General features: G+C 37.8%; 1 protein-coding gene across 1 annotated transcript; it reads left to right on the top strand.

Moving 5' to 3' along the window:
- The first annotated feature begins 1,543 nt into the window (after positions 1-1,543).
- On the top strand, positions 1,544-10,677 carry LOC116707150 (E3 ubiquitin-protein ligase TRIM39). Its single transcript, XM_032544374.1, has 10 exons — positions 1,544-1,634; positions 5,967-6,192; positions 6,298-6,667; positions 6,840-6,935; positions 7,208-7,441; positions 7,524-7,671; positions 7,834-7,860; positions 8,134-8,198; positions 8,318-8,440; positions 9,472-10,677. Exons 1-10 carry the CDS (start codon positions 1,610-1,612, stop codon positions 9,847-9,849), a joined length of 1,692 nt encoding a protein of 563 aa, XP_032400265.1. The 5' UTR covers positions 1,544-1,609; the 3' UTR covers positions 9,850-10,677.
- The last annotated feature ends 7,209 nt before the right edge of the window (positions 10,678-17,886 follow it).

Below are 17,886 nucleotides of genomic sequence, written 5' to 3'. Positions count from 1 at the left end.
TCATCTTGGTCTGATATTCAGATTTATGTTTCGAAACAGACTTTACATACGTAAACGATAAAGTGATTGGATTAAACCAAACTTTTGGTGACACAGGCTTAATCACATCCATTGCATCCATAGCAACAATATGTTACTCATAGCAGCAGTCTGCTATTTAGAAACAACCGACCATAGAATGCTATCATTGAACAATTAATCAATAATTTGTGTACTCAAACAGTGTCTACTTTTTTCTGTATGCCGCTATGATTATTAACGGCAAAATTATAATTATAGTTTTAAAAGTATGCTACATAATACAAAAGTTAATTATTAGGTAATCCTTTTAGTAATAGAGGATATCATTTTGCCCTCTGCATTTGCATATATGTTCAAAACAGAGAACAGACACAAAGCATTTGTCCTTTGACCTTGGTTCTTGCAACTGTTTGTGCCAACATTTGAAAGAACATGCTGTACTATACTCAATCCAGGTATTCTTTAAAAGATAAAATAACCTTTATATCGGTGTGCTGTCAATGAATGAATGAATGAATGAACCCATTAATTTGTTTGTTTGTCTGTGTAACAGAACTGTGTACTCCACCCATAACTAGATGTCTGCACAAGTCAGGATGCTTACTACCTTTTCATGACCTGTTCAACGTGAGATCATCAGGACTATTCACTGACTGCCAAGACATAATGCATCTAGAACAAATGTTTAGAACTTTGATTTGACTGATCAGATTTTAATGACTGTCAGGTGGAGCGTTGCCTCAGCTGACTTTATGCGTACATTCCCTTGAGATGGGACTCACTGCCGGTGCCACCAAAAACATGAAAGTGTTCAAGTGTGAAAAATGTTCATGTCAGTTTTCCAGAGACTTTTGACAATTTATTTTCTAACCAGATTTATGTGATACAGCCACCCTCACCTTAACTTAAACATTAAAGTATAACAGAGCCAACTGATAAATGATCGTTATGAACGTATTATACCAAGTTTCTTTCTCGCTTTTTACAGTTCATTCATTTGCAGTCATTTATGTCTTTTCTCAACCGTAGCCGTGCAAGATTATTGTAAATGTTAGCATTGGACATTAAAATAAATATTTGAACATTTTAGTGTCCAAAACAAATTTCTCCTTAGGGAGACTAATAAAGTTAATTTGACTTTGAAACCAAAGCAGAAGATTCCAATATTGACAGAAACATTCGTAACGATCATTTATTAATTATTCTTCTCAACATTAAAAAAAACATATCAGGAAGACTTTGTTCATATGTTTGTTTGTTTCATATTAGTGCTGAGGGAAACTGAGGGTAAGACATTTAAAGTGTACCCAACAGGCCGCAATTATCTCATTATTGGTTGGTTTCAGAGCACAGCTTGTAACTGAAAAGACGATCATGCAAATAATTTTATGATGGCTCATAATGGCAAGTACAAAGTGACAAAAAAAAGATTGAATGATACTTACTTTAAAAGAATGAAAGGCTGAGAAGGAGAACCAGAATTACCAGTCTGGACAAATGTGGGAGTGGGAGGAGCTCTCATCTCATGCCCTCATTTATTTAAGTCTGCTTGGATCACATTCATACAACTGCTGGTAACACACCTGCTATGGACCATCACTCTGTAGACAAAGGTAGGCTAAGACATTATTTATAGAAACCAGAACGTTATGAAGGTAAATATGGTGCAAAAGGATGTGAGAACAAAAAATCTGAACGTGTATGTTAGAATTAGTTAGAACTTGCAAACATAAAAATTTGCGCTTGTAAAAAATCTGGACTTGTAAATTGAAATTTGCACTTGTATACAATATTCACACACCTGTATTCTGAATGTAAAGTCAGAGAAAAAATATTCACAAATGTGTAGATTGATATTTGCATGAACACAATGACAGCTGCAAACTTGTAATGCAACTTACTCGTATACTTTTTTTTTTTAAATTCGAGTTCATTTTCCATCACAACTACAAGTCAGCGTTTACAACCTCTCGAATCTGTCACTGCAACTTCACATATGTGCTCCCTACAGAGACGGGAAGTAACAAAGTACAAATACACAAATTACTGTACTTAAGTAGATTTTGCAGACATTGTTTATTTACTTTACTATTTATTTTGTGGCGACTTTTTACTTTTACTCCTTGTATTTGAACACTAGTATAGCACTTTCTACTCTTTACATTTTACAAAATTGTCTCGTTACTTTAGTTGTGTACGAAAGGTCGTCCATCAGGTGTGATTGTGAAGTGCACGTCGGATAGCTCGGACACGCGCCTCACCCCGCGAGCGGACGCGCACGCCACACGGAAAAAAGTGAGAAAAGAAAAACAGACTAGCCGTCTATTAGCTGAGGTTGTGTCTGTGAGTCCTTGAGAACTGTAAGTCGTTTAACTTATGTTGTCAGTTCATTTAAGCCTGTTGTTGTATTGCTCTATAGTTGTGGCACATTTAAAGAAAGTTAGCTAGCTAGTGATGTTGTTGTGTGTGTTCTTCACCTGCTAGCTAGGTTGCACCTGGATGTTGATTCGAAAAAATGGCGACTGTTGAACGTCCTTGCTCTCGTTTGTATTTTAGCTGCATTATTTACATGGTAGCCTACAGTTACACTGCATTAAGATAATGTGACTAATATTGGGTATATTGTTATTATTTGCTAGCATATAGTATATTTAATTCATATGCATTGCGTATGGTAGCCTTTTTTAATGTTATTTATTTCTTTGCAGAAGCACACACAAACACAGCCATGTAGCAGAGCCATGCCCATGTTTGTGTTGCTTGATTTAATGAAGCATCAAAAGAGAGAAGTTGTCTTCCTCCGTGCTTTAACAGACACACCTAGTCCTCACTAACAAGTTTCAAATAATTTCACTGGATTTACTGTTATTGTTCGCTTCATTAATACCGAATTCTATCTAATTGAATGAGAAAATACACAGAATTCTCTCAGAATCACAACTGAATTCTTATCTTGCTACTCAGTTAGAATCTTATCAACCTGGAGTCCCAGCCTCTGTCACAATAAATATTAGGCCTATTGGCAGACATCCATTTAAAATGTAGACAATGGCATATAAAGAATAAAGCGCCTTTTTTCCATGTCCACTGAAGTTTCTCAGCTTGCACTCTAGTAACATTCATATGTTCCAAAAGAGCTTTGCATAAAAAAAGGTTGTCATGTGTCAGCCTGTACTTTGTTACTTTTACTTGAGTAAAGAAGTTAAATCAGTACTTCTACTTTTACCAGAGTATTTTTTAACGTCATCCCTGGGGGGTAGATGAGATGAGACTCTGAGACACACAATACTACAATAAGGGCAACCGGCACGACTGGGTCATATTTACAAAAGCTGCACATTTTTGTTTTGTTTTTTCCCATCTTGTATATACTTAAATATTTGTTCTTACATTCTTATATTTTTATTCTTATATTTTGTTATTATAATTATAATTATTTCATGTATATTGTATGTATGTATATTTTGTGTGCTGCTGTAACACTGTAATTTCCCATTTTTTTGGGATCAATAAATATCTATCTATCTATCTATCTATCTAACACAAGTATCTGTAATTATACTTAAGTACAGGAAGTGAATACTTTTGCCATCTCTGCGAATAAAACCAAATTTAAAAAAAAGGTATACGAGTAAATATTGCACTACACGCTTGCAGTTGCAAATATCAATATACACATTTCTTTTCTGTGACTTTGACAAGTGCAAATTTTAATTTACAGGTTCAGATTTTTTTTTACAAGCGCTCGTGTTTTTTTTCTTTGTGTGACTTCAAATCCAGATCACACAGAATATTTTTTGCAAGTGCAAATTTTATGTTTACAAGTTCAAATCTTATTTTTACAAGTGCATATTTTAACATGCAAGTTCAGATTTTTAGTTCTGCAAGTTCTCACATCGTAGTATTCCACAAGCCCTCACCTTTTTCACCATATTTACCTTCATAGAAAGTGTAGAGAGTAAGAATATACGGTACGCGATCACGGAAGGCGTGCATCATGTGGATGCGCTGAGAGTTTTGTTGTCATTACTTGAATTCCTCATGGGGGAGACCAAAACTATGCTCTATAGTAAAGCAGTCAAAGTATAATGTAAGTTACACGTAAAAGGGGAGCAAGGGGGCAAATAAATCTGTACACGACCAGCAGTGCGCCCAAACATTGGTATATTTTGTGAGGTATTGTTTTTACAAAACCCTTGCATCAATTTCAAAAATAATTTTTTGCTTTATTAGTGTTTGTGTTAACATTAGAAACAGATGGCACAGTAGATGCGAAAGATAAACCGCAACATTCCTGTGGAAGAGTCAAACCTCTAATTTCAATAGTCAACTGCACAATTGGGACATTTGAGAACTCGCACTTTAAAAACCTTCACTTAACAGATAGTGTTTCTATTGCTACATAAATGTCCCAGAAAGAATTATCTGACTGCACCTGTGCAACAACATTCCTTCACTACACATCTGTGGGACTGGTTTAGATTTCCTTAAGATAAAACATCTATGAGTCTTTCCGTAAAGGTTTCTCCTTATCTGGGTCTTTGACTTTAGGAAGAAACAACTAAGAAAATGACTCATAATGGATATGCTTAACAATTAGCAGTTGATTCATTGATTCCTTAAAGGTCCCATGGCATGAAAATTTCACTTTATGAAGTTGTTTAACATTAACGAGTTTTCCCAGCCTGGCTATGGTCCCCCAGTGGCTAGAAATGGTGATTGGTGTAAACCGAGCCCTGGGTATCCTGCTCTGCCTTTGAGAAAATGAAAGCTTGGATGGTCCAATCTGGAATCTATCTTCTTATGAGGTCATAAGGGGAAAGGTTACCTATCCTTTCTCAGATTTGCCCGCCCATGAGAGAGAGACATCATGGCTTTCAAACTAGCAAAGTAGCAGTTGGTCAAGGCCACACCAACCACCTTTCCCCCATCTCTCCTCCTCAATAGCTACAGACACAGAGATGGCACATCCTAAGGAAAGCTAATTGTGGGACTGGCTCTAGTGGCTGTAATTCTGCACCAAGGCTGAATTTCGGGAAAGAGACTTCAGATATGGTATTAGGGGACCACTAAGGCCTATATAAAAGCATCCAAAAAGCATCATGTCATGGGACCTTTAACCTTATTCTAGAAAGAGGAAAAGTCCCTATTGCAGTGCTTGCGAAAATACATTAGGGCATCTTAAGTGCTTACCAATCCACAAACTGTTAAATAAGTAAATAACAGTTTTTCAGCTTATATCCGAAAAGAGTTTGTTTAAGCAGCATTAGCACGTAAGCTACTTCACCAATGCGCGTTCAGGACTGTCAGGACGCACAGAAGGGCGGGGGAGGGGACGGGATGAGGAGGAGGGAGGGGCAAGCTAGCCTCTATTTTGTTTGATAAGACTTTGAACGTCAACAAGAAGTCACCCAACATTGCTTAGAGCACCTTTTAACTAAGGAAACCTTTTAAAGATTCTGTGAAACACACACACAGGAGTCATGCCCTCACAGGTTCAACAGAGCTAACAGGAGACCCAGGAAGTTATCACAGTCTATACACACCAACACAGACCTGGGGAAAGGCCTTATCAGATTTACTAAAAACGTGTGTGTATGTGTTTAAAGCCTTATTACTTACCAAAAAAAACCTAATGTCTTTTGTACAAATGGCCCCAGGATCTCAAATTTGTATGCCCCCAGAGTCAGCAGTTTCCGTTTCTTACTAAAGCACTTTATTTGACCAAAAATGTTACTTTACTGCAAAAGTATCAAATATGTCAGGCTGAATTTGGGTGAATGTGTACAGAAATGATTGCACAAGAGTTTTTCCTTTGTTTCGCAGTTGTTAATGCTCCTGCACAGTAGAATTTGTTTGGATGTGTGAGCTGTTCCTACAAAAATATATTATTTTATAAAATTGTTGCATATGCACGTGTATAGTAAAATAATGTTGTTCTTCAGGCAGAAATATGTTGTCTGCGGAACAGTTTTGGTGCAGCATCTGTCTGGAAATCTTCAACAACCCTGTCTCCATCCCATGCGGGCACAACTATTGCATGGGATGCATCAAACGCTTCTGGGATACGAGACAAAAGTCAGAGTGTCCGCTGTGCAAAGAATCCTTCAGGAAACGCCCAGAACTGAGGATCAACGTAGGCTTAAAAGACATCACCGAGCAATTTAAAAAGTCTGTATACATTTTAAAACAATGTCTTTCAAAATCAAATACACCTTTTCTAGCAATTGTTTTCATGTTGCATTTAAATTAACAAGATTTATATTAAATCCTAAGATCTATAAAGGACCAGCCATCATACAAGCCTGCCCCACCAAAGAGACATGTGCTAAGACAACCTTCTAAGTCTGATGTTCCCTGTGACATCTGCAAAGGAACCATCATAATGGCGGTTAAGTCATGTTTTGTCTGCCAGGCATCTTACTGTGAAAGTCACTTGATACCACATCTCAGAGATGCAGTGTTGACAAAGCATAGGCTGACGGATCCGGCCACCTTCCTCACCAGTCATCTTTGCATAAGTCATAACATGCTCCTGGATATGTTTTGCAAGAGGGAACAGACACCTATTTGTATAAAATGCAGAGAGAAGGACCACAGACACCATGAGATCGTCTCGATAGAGAAGGCGAGCATGGCGGTCAAGGTGAGGAAAAATGATCTATCTTTCACCTTGAGATTTCAAAGTATTTCTACCAAGTTTGCCATTATACTGTACATGTTGTGCCTGTTTCCCTGTAAATCATTAAAGGTAATTTTCTCATTTTCATAGTTTTATTACAGCGCTTTTGTGGATGTATTTGTGTTCACCGTTGCAGACTAAGTTGAAGAAGGCTGATGCAGACTTTCAAGATATGGTCAAAACCAGAATGAAAAAGCTGGAGGAGGTCAAAGCTTTAATGGAGTCAAGCAAAGTAAGTTTTGTATTTTATTGTCTTTTAAACATGTATGTGATGGAAACTATTCTTTCATTCCTTTTTGTCCTCAAATCAAAACGTGTGATTGAATCCTCTACTTTGCCTGTATAACTGAATTCAGGAATTGTGGTTAAATTTGTATAGATATGAATGGACTGTTTTTAACAAATGGAGCTAAAGCTTTTAATTAGGGAGAGGTGCAATTTTGTTACATACCTATATTCACGTTGTTTTACTTATAATTAACAACGATATATGCACATATGCAGATGAATGAAGAACAAGAGTTACAAACAAGCATTGAGGTCGCCACCATGGTGATTGGCATCATTGAAAAGAACCAGGCTTCGCTCATCCAGGATATCCAGCAGAGGCGGGAAGCATCCGAGGGGACAGAGAAGGAGCTTATCGAAGAGCTCAAGGGGGAAATAAACGAGCTGCAGAGGAGACGAAGTGAGCTGCAGCACCTGGAGCACTCGGGCGACCCTCTTCATCTCCTACAAGTTAGAAAGTCACATAAAAATATTTTCATCCACACAATACCTTATGCGTCATTGTATATATAAGCATGCCTTTCTGTTTTAGAGTTTCCCCTCTCTGTGTTCGCCGCTGTCCACCAGGGACTGGTCCCAGGTCAGAGTGAACTCGAACAGCTACATAGGGACAGGGAGGAGAGCTTTCTCCAAGCTGGTGGAAGTGTGCCATACACTTGAAAATAAACTGTCTGCAGAAGGTCAGTAACTTTCTAAGAGGTCGGTTAAATCCTCATGTTTACATCTTATAACTGTCTACCAATAACATATTTAGTATTTGCATATGACAAAATATATAGGAAGTAGGACTGTGAAATGAAGCAAACTTAAATTTCGACAATGTTTCCTTTTTTTTTTTGTAGAAATGAGTAAGGCAACTCAATATGCAGGTAAGTTTCTGAATATATGAAATCATCATTTTGTCACAACCAATGTCTGGTCAAGTTAGTTTCTGTGCTACCTTCAAAAATCACCTTCTGCTTGTTGAACTCAAACTGAAACACTTGGATCTGTGATTATAAAATCAAATTATATTACATGGACATACAGTATGAACCTCACCTGTGTTTTTTTGGGATAGACCTCAATATGGCTTTTTTTGGGTGAAATGTTCCATTAATTTTATTCCGTCTCACCCCTACGTTGTTTCTTTCCTTCTCTAGTGGATGTGACTTTGGATCCAGTGACTGCTTCGGGCTGGCTGTGTCTGTCCCCAGATGGGAAACAGGTAAATTGTGACAATATGATCACTGACTGAAATATGTGGCAAGCTTGTAGTATTTTGTAGATTGTGTGGGCCAACACGGGATATTAACTGATGTTGTTGTTGTTGTTGATGATCCACAGGTGAGCCTCAGCCTCCAGCAGAGGAAACCCTCTCCCCCTGACGACCCACGCAGGTTTGACTCGTGCGTCTCAGTTCTGGGGAAAGAAGGCTTCACCTCGGGGAGACATTACTGGGTGGTTCAGGTAGGAGCTTAGACCCTCGGTTATACTATCACCACGTGCTGTGTCTACATGCATTATTATCTTGAAGATTTTGTTTTTAATTAAAGTCAGTTCCAAAACATAACCAAAATGTCAAAATGAATTACAAAAAACATGATTTACAAGACATCTTGATTTATTTATTTTCTTTTATAATATGATTCATCTCATTGTTAGTTGGAAACCTTAGCAAAGGAGGATTAGAATTTCTATTCTATTTATCTTCAGGATGAGAGTCAATCACACCCTCCTACTATTTTTGAAAGTTTGCCTTTTTGGCATACCCAGATGGAGAAGCTTCTAAAAGAAGAACTGTTAGGCCAAAATGTATGCTGTGCTTCATTTGAAAGGTAACATCTTGTTTCTGTTAAAGTGCTAAGACATAACCTAAACTGCATCCGTTCAAACAGGGATCCAAACGGTTTTAGGCCTTGTCTAGTAAATGTTTTTAATTAGTGGTACTTGGAGAGCGCAGACCTCTGCCAAGGCCAATGGTGCATTCAGATGCTCCTTGGAGGGTCCCATTTCCTGAGTTGGGAAGTCGTTCTATTTTTGGTGTGTCTATAAACTTTAAGTTGTAATCTGAAAACCACATGCGTGCTGGATAAGATGTGTGGGATTGTATTGCTCATAGCATTTAAAAAACACGTTGATAATGGTTTCCAGTAGGATTTGCGAGACAGCAAAGAGCAAAATCTGTTATATCAACTAATAATCAATCATCAAAATTTACAATTGTTTTTTTCTGCTTGATGGATTTACTGTAAATTGATGGTGGCCAGCACCTGCAGATGTGCCATTGATGGGGAAAAAAATGTCTTGAGCACCCTCTTGTGGCTGTAAGGATGCTCTCTCTTGCAGGATGACAATACCAAAATTGTGTCCTGTGGAGGCTCCTGTGACTTTTTTCTACAGGCGGTGGTCTGCTCCTATTTAGGCGGTATTAAGTGAGCATTGTTGCATCATTTATTTGTTTATTTCTCTAAATCTCTATTCTGTACGTTGCATTTCAGGTGGGGGATAAAACAGACTGGGATCTTGGCGTGGCCAAGGAATCCATCAACCGGAAGGGGGCTATCACGGTGCGCCCCGACTACGGTTACTGGGCGATCTGCCGGAGAAAAGGCGGCAGTCTCAGCGCCTGTGCCGGTCCCGCCGTCACCCTCCACCTCTACGAAACCCCCCAGAAAGTCGCTGTGTTTCTTAACTACGAGGAAGGGTCAGTGTCCTTCTACAATGCAGAAGCAAAGACCCACATTTACACTTACAGCGGGTGTGACTTCACTGAGACACTATACCCGTACTTAAACCCCTGTCTCCATGACAACGGGAAGAACACCGCCCCGCTGATTATCTGTCCCGTTGAGCAGGTTGTACTGATGGCGTTTTGAGTGGGAGACTCAGGGCACACTTGTTGAGATAGCAAAGTCCATGTCCATTTTCTTATCAGTCATAAGAAAGGTTAAATTAAGTGAACACCACCAACTTCTGAGTAAATAATTGCTAAACAGCCAGTCTTTACAGTGTTTTTGTCAACTTCAGCAATTACAAAAATAGATAGGCTCAAACACATTTACCAAATGGAAAAGCTTATAACAGAATAACTGTAAGGCCAAAATGCATGTACATTCACAAAATACACATCAGTAATGTATTTTAATTAATTTAATTAAAATCAGTGCCACATTTACCAGCTGTTACATAATTATAAAAAAAACACCTTTTGTAAATCAATATAAATACCAACAGAATGTGTTCCACTGCTGGTGATATTTCTTTCACCATCTCCATTACTATGCAACTAGTAGATCTATTTTTTCTAAATCCAGTATAGGTTAGAGGTTTTTGTGATGTAAAAAAAAATGAGATAAAGATAAATCATGTCAGAACTTTTTCCACCTTTAGTGTGACCTATAACGTTAAAAAAAAGTACAGTAACCTGGTTGCATGAGTGTGCACACCCTCTTAAACTGGGGATGTGGCTGTGTTCAGAATTAACCAATCACATTCAAACTCATGTCAAATAGAAGTCATTACACTCCTGCCATCATTTAAAGTGACTCTGATTAATCACAAATACAGTTCACCTGTTCCAGTAGGATTTTCCTGACAAACGAGGAACAGCTGATACAACAGGTGAAACACATCAGGGTGGGGACGACAATCACAACGGCGGGGTAGTAAAACCAGACAACATTACACAGAAAAACAGATTATCCAAAATAAAACAGAAAATAGAACAGACACAAGACAGGAAGTACAATTAGGTGACAAGGGAAGACACACCATAACAGAAATCAGGAAACGGAACAAATGCACAGGAAATAAGAGCAGAAACCATAACAGAATATATTAAAATGCTCTGGTTCTGGGACTAAATATTAACATGTTTAAAATTCTGCAAGTGGTTATTGGATACTGACTTCTTTTGTAATTGTAAAATAATCCTCACTTTAGCGTCAATCATTTTATACACTACAAATATTTAGTATAATATTTAGTTTGTTTTTATAATTTTCCACAGTGTATTGCATAACATATGTTTTCCTTGTTGACCCGATGGATCTGCAGCTTGGGAACAGAGGGTTTAGCTCCTTGTGCAGCTGTTACTACTTAAACTGTTGATTGTCAGACCTCATTTGCAGCTAACAAATGCTAATTAGCAACCTCCGAATATAACACAGCTGTTAATAAGTGTTTATACTTTTTTGTCAAACCCTCATATATAAAAAGTGTTCTGAACATTAAACCTTTTAGAACAGTTTTTCACAAACTGACAGAGCATGTGTATATTGTTGGCATCCCTTATTTTAACATTTAGAACCAGGATATCACCTGTTGTTTTATCTTTTTATATTAGTTTGTTTACATTTGTAAAGACAATTACCGTTGTAATTACCAGTTGGCTGTAAGCTTCCAAGACAGTTAATCAATAAACTTCATGAAATCAAAATCAAATCACAAATAATGTTTTATTTGCCATATACTCAATCATACCTTGTACAGCATGTAGAGAAACATGTTTATGCCTAGCTCCAGGAAGCAACAAACACATGGTAGAAATAAAACAATTTTTTTTATAATTTTGATAATTCTCAATTAATTTTAAAAAGTCCCCTCAGGGGCGTCCTCTTGCTCACCCAGTAAGAGCGGGCGTCCCACACTAATACATTTGGAGCATTGTGAGTGCTGTCTTTGCTGTCGGCGCTTTATGTTTTGTAGGCATAGCAGCTTGTTAAATGTTGGGTTTCATTTTCTGACAGGTAAAACATGTTTGACAGTTTCATATAGACTGCACCCTCTCCACTATTTCTGGTTTCTATTGTTTACAGTAGAGGGAAGTAGACGGAATCCGACCTGCGGCCCTTTGCTGCGTGTCATCCCCTCTCTTTCTCTCCGCCTTTCCTGTCTATCCACCGTCACTGTGAATATAGGGGAAAGCCCCGAAAACTAATCTTAGAAAGAAATGTCCCCTCTAACGTGTGTGTGTGTGTGTGTGTGTGTGTGTGTGTGTGTGTGTGTGTGTGTGTGTGTGTGTGTGTGTGTGTGTGTGTGTGTTTGTGTGTGGTGTGGTGTGTGTGTGTGTGTGTGTGTGTGTGTGTGTGTGTGTGTGTGTGTGTGTGTGTGTGTGTGTGTGTGTGTGTGTGTGTGTGTGTGTGTGTGTGTGTGTGTGTGTGTGTGTGTGTGTGTGGGGTGTGTGTGTCCCACTATATTCTCTATCTATCTTGTAATGGGTACTCGACTAAAAAACAGTTGAGAACCTCTGCTTTAAATTAAAATCAAATAATAATATATATTTCAGTCTTAATGCCTTGATTTGTAGATTTTTTTTTTTACGACCCTTAATAATCTCTTAAATTACTCTAATGGCATCGGTTTAATACCACTAGGAGTCTCTAAAGTCCAACGTTTATGTTTCAATGGTGTAACCACCATGACTGAACTGAAACTGCCTTACATCCAAACACACACCAGGTGGCGTTTGTTGTTGATGATTACATCATCCATTTAAATGAAAAGTCCCCGAAACACTGATTTAACACCCTCGGCTGAGGTATGTGGGTGCAGTCAGGAACCGGTTGTGCGCTACACCCATATACATTGTGAGCTTTGTGAGTGCTGTCAGTGCTTTATGTTTTGTAGACAAAGCAGCTCATTAAATGCTGGGTTTAATTTTATGACCGGTAATAAATGTTTGCCATGTTAGTTTCATATAGACTGCACTGCGTGTTCACAGTTGTGCTGAATGTCATATTAATCCTGCAGGAGCTGTTTAATTTCTCGTGTGTTAAGTTATGTTTTTATCCATGGATTATGATCATTTGAAATTAAATACCTACATGGCATTTCTAATGCAATGTCATCATTTGATTTAAAACGGGACAATGCACAATTAAAGATTAACCTTGTATAAGAAGAAGGAGAGATGCATTACACAAAAACAATATTCAATGCAAGTACAAAACATCAGACTTTACAACTTTACAAACATTTCCTTTTCTTATAACATGACAAGGATACCTGCAAGCTCCATTATCAATTGTCTTGCACACAATAGATTGTGAGATATTCAGCCATAATCCAACAACCAAACCTGTTCTGTGTTCAAGTATGAATTCATATGTGTCTCTAGAGATTGAGCCAGTCTAGTCTAGTTTTCTACGACTGTCCCACACACCTTAGCCTGTTTCCCAGAGACAGACTGAACTTGAAAAACTACATAAGCATTTGTGTTTGTGGTGCCTAGTTATGTAACCCAAACTTGTCAGCTTAAGCAAAGATCCTGTATGTGCTTCTTGGAAAGAGACAGAGACGAGAACTTGAGATGGCACACAATAACCGATACTTTTTCCACTATCCTCTACTTAATCAAGATTTCATTAAATTCTTCTGTGTAAGTCAAAGTCTCCCAAACCTTCTTCATGGATCCAGAGTCAAGCTTCTCCATGAGCTTTTCCATAACATTAAGGCCTACAAACTGACACACCGGTTGTTATAAATTTGGACAAAAAAAAGGAGCATTTGAAATAGGACAGGCCCCATTAGATCCTGAATTGGCCAGGAGACCAGAAAAATATTTGTGTTGTCCAGGAGCTCTTGACGTACAAAGCAGAAATATACAGAACTTTAAATACACTTTTATTTTTTTGCTATGCTGGTTTTAAGGATGACAGTGTTGGCCTTCTGAACAAAGCATGGTCGTTGTAGTGTTGGAAGGAGGTACTGGACAAATAGAAATACAGCATAGAAAACAAAGAAAACTCCCTTAAGTGCAATATATTGTCACATTCACAAGTGACTTTTTAAGCTATTCCTCTTCTCCAGTTTTAGCTGTATATACAGAAATGCCTGCTGACATCTTTTCATCCAAACTGAAATATCTCACCATATATTTAATGGATCTGCATACACTTCGGTGCGGACATTCATGTTCTCAGAGGATCAATCCTACTGATTTTGGTGAGCCACTGATTTTTTTCACATAGCGCCATCCTCAGGTCAAAATTGTTTTGACAAAACTGGTTCATGACAAAATTCTTGCAAAATACGGAATTTCCCTTCAGCCTCAACTGTTGCAAAGTAGCAAATGTTAGCACCCTAACACACCAGACCGAGATGGTGAACATGGTAAACATTAAACCTGCTAAATATCAGCATTTTAGTATTGTTTATATATTATTTATATTTATTATTTTCACTATGATTTCATCCATAAGTATCACAACGACATCAAAAAAAGCACATACAGCTGTTTCGGTTGAAAAGGCATTGATTCTCTTTTTATATATAAGACCGTGGTTTTCAAAGTGTGGTCCGGGGAACCCCAGCGGTCCTTGAGGGGAATCCAAAAGGTCCCCAGCAAAAAAAGGGGACTCATTTATTTTGACTATAATTTCATCCATAGTATCACAATGACATCTGATAGCAAAAATCCTATCAAATGGGGGGGTCTGTGATCTAACTTGTGTCAGTTTAGGGGTGCTTGAGGTGAAAGATTTTGGGAACCACTGATATAAGACGAGCAAGATGATTACATTGTTAGCTAAAGGCCAACTCAACCACATTGTTCCTTTAGAAATCTGTCTCACCTTTTCGAACCATGAAAGGTTCATTTGCAAAAACAGATATCTCCATTTTAATTTATTTCACTAAATCCTGTTTTTGTGTGCACTTAAGGGAATGGCAATCAAAGTAGTCACGGTTTATTCATTATTAAAATGGCTTGCATCTGTTTTTACAAAAAGCTCTTTATTTGTTGATTATGTAAAGAATTTTTCTTTGACCTTGTAGCATTAAACCACTCCTTTTTTGGAAAGCCAAACGATTCCTCCTGCTTGTTGTGAGAGACACCAGGCCAAAGTTTTTAACAAAAATTTTACATCATGTAGCAAATATCAGCTAACAGAAACTCCAGTAGGTATACATTGCGCAACAGTGATTCTAAGATGCTTCGACCCTTGACAGTTCCAGAACAGCGTCTTTTCCACACCTGCATTGTCTTGATGACAAAGAAAAACATTCCATTCTCATAAAAGTCGTCTCACCGCTTGAACACAAAGAGAATTTAGTTTTGGCAGGCGTGAGTACAGTAGGCCTACGTCTGTGTTGTCAAATCAAAGTATTTAGATTTCAGTGAAGTCTGAAGCTTCAGACTTAAAACCCGTATACCTTTTAACACCATCAATGATTTGTGGAGATCAAATTGTACGTCTGGGTGCAGTGTGTATTCATTTCTTGTGCGCCCTCTGGAAATTTCTGTTGTGTTGTAGTTCCATTTTCTTCTGCGCAACTTGCAGCATGCCTGTTTTTGCTTGTGTCTGTGAAGATTCCCCGGGTATATGTTCAACATAGAGCTGGGAGCACGAGTGGGCATGACACTGTAATAAAATCCAGGAACATTCCTTAGTTTAACATTTTGCCTATTTAGAACTAAGATATTGCCTGTTGTTTAACCTCTTTATTTTGATTAGTTTGTTTCCATTTGTGAAGGCAATTGCCATAGTAAATGTGCTGAGGGTGTAAGCTTCCAAGACACTTAATCAATAAACTTCATAAAACAAAATCAAATCCCAATGTTTTAAATTGCCACATGTACATACATCATACCTTGTGCTGCATGTAGAGGAATGTGGTAGAAATAAAACAAAAACACTAACAGATAGTATTGATAATTCTCAAAGTGGGGTACAATGTATGAAAAAAGAATTAAAAACATCCCGTCAGGTGTGTGTGTGTGTGTGTGTGTGTGTGTGTGTGTGTGTGTGTGTGTGTGTGTGTGTGTGTGTGTGTGTGTGTGTGTTGTGTGTGTGTGTGTGTGTGTGTGTGTGTGTGTGTGTGTGTGTGTGTGTGTGTGTGTGTGTGTGGTGTGTGTGTGTGTGTGTGTGTGTGTGTGTGTTAGTATTGATATACTTGTGAGTACCAAGTATTGAGAAACAACCTTTTCTGTGAGGACACTTTGCTTGGTTCTCAAAAAACAATGCTGCAATGACCACCTGATAGCCTAACGTGTGTGTGTGTGTGTGTGTGTGTGTGTGTGCGCACAAAAAGAAATCCCCACTATTTTCTCTGTCTTGTAATGGGTCCTCGACTAAAAAACAATTGAGAACCTCTGCTTTAAAATAAAATAATATATATTTCAGTCTTAATGCCTTGATTTGTAGACACTTAAGAATCTCTTAAATTACTCTAATGGCATCGGTTTAATACCACTAAGAGTCACTAAAGTCCAACGTTTATGTTTCAATGGTGTAACCACCATGACTGAACTAGAAACTGCCTTACATCCAAACACACACCAGGTGGCTTTTGTTCCCCGAAACACTGTGACTGAACCCCCTCTGCTGAAGTATGTGGGTGCAGTCAGGAACCGGTTGTGTGCCACACACTAATATTTTCTAAGCGTTGTGAGTGTTGTGAAGTCGCTGGTGTGGAAGTATTTTGGATTTCCAGTGAGTTATGTTGACAATGTTCGTGTTTTCAACACAAAAAAAACACAATTTGCAAGCTCTACTACGTGCATGCACCGTATTCTTCCAGAGCAGTTCTCTTTTCATATCCCTCTTTAACCCTCATGTTGTCCTCGGGTCAAAGGTTTTTCCTATATCGATGTTCTTTTTAATTACCCAAAACTTGATTGATTCCCCACAACGGTCTTTGGCAAGTACAAATCTCTACTTTCATTAATTTTGGGGTGTCTAATTCAATTTTATAGCATTTGAAGAAACAATTTAAGTGGTTTTGAAATAGTATTAGTACTATTAGAGTAAAAGTTGACATATTCCAGTCTGTGATTATCCATCCACATATATTCCTTTAATTTTAGTCTAATTCCTAATTTCTGCTTTTCTAACTCAAACATTAGGTATAATTTCCTAAAAATGAGGTTTGACAATAAATTCCAAAAATAACTGTAAAACTAAAGTTAATGCGTTAGTGTTACATAGTGTTACATGGCAAAAAAAGGGACAAACATTGAAAAAAAAGGACAAATCTGTAAGAAAAAGTTAAAAACATTGATTAAAAAGTGTTGATTTTCAATTTTTCCAAGAAGACAACGCAAGAGTTAAGAAGAACTTGAAATTGCAACATTGTTACAGTTGTGTTATCTTCTATTATGTAAAATGTTTTCTTGTTTTTGACAACTCAAAGAGCAGCCCTTAACTTATCCGTCTGGAAGAACATGAAAGAATGAAACACATCTCATCTTTTCAGGGGGTAAAAAGTATAAAAGGTAGTTATCTGTGTGGTAGATGTTCAACTGTTCGGATATAATTGATTAAGACACTTAATTGTTCAGAGAAGACATGGCCATGGCTGTTTTATTGTTTTTGTTTGTTTCGTTGTGAACTTCAGTGTCATATTCTGTGGAGAGGACTGCAGTTACAAAAGAGAAACCAGATGGCAGGTTATTTTCCTTAAGTTTCAGCCAGATTGTAGATGCTTACTGTAAATTTGACAATGTAATGTAGTGCATTGCAAACAAAGGGCAGATATTATACACGTCTAGTCTAAAAATGCCATAGCAACCTGTGGTTTAAAAGAAGCTATGTAAAAATCGAGAATCAAGAATCGTGACACCCTATACGTGTATATAAATATACTACAGGCCAAAGGTTTGGACACACCTTCTCATTCAATGTGTTTCCTTTATTTTCATGACTATTTACATTGTAGATTATCACTAAAAACATCCAAACTATGGATGAACACATGTGGAATTATGTACTTGACAAAAAAGTTTGAAATAACTTAAAACATGTCTTATATTCTAGTTTCTTCAAAGTAGCCACCCTTTGCTTTTTTGATAGCTCTGCAAACCCTTGGTTTCACCAGAAATGGTTTCCACTTCACAGGTGAGCCTTGTCAGGGTTAATTAGTGGGATTTCTTGCCTTGTTAATGGAGTTGGGACCATCAGTTGTGTTGTGCA

This window comes from Etheostoma spectabile, chromosome 19 (assembly GCF_008692095.1).
Source record: "Etheostoma spectabile isolate EspeVRDwgs_2016 chromosome 19, UIUC_Espe_1.0, whole genome shotgun sequence".
NCBI lineage: Eukaryota > Metazoa > Chordata > Actinopteri > Perciformes > Percidae > Etheostoma > Etheostoma spectabile.
The sequence above is the reverse complement of the archived record's forward strand: the minus strand, read 5'-3'. Positions and strand labels throughout refer to the sequence as shown.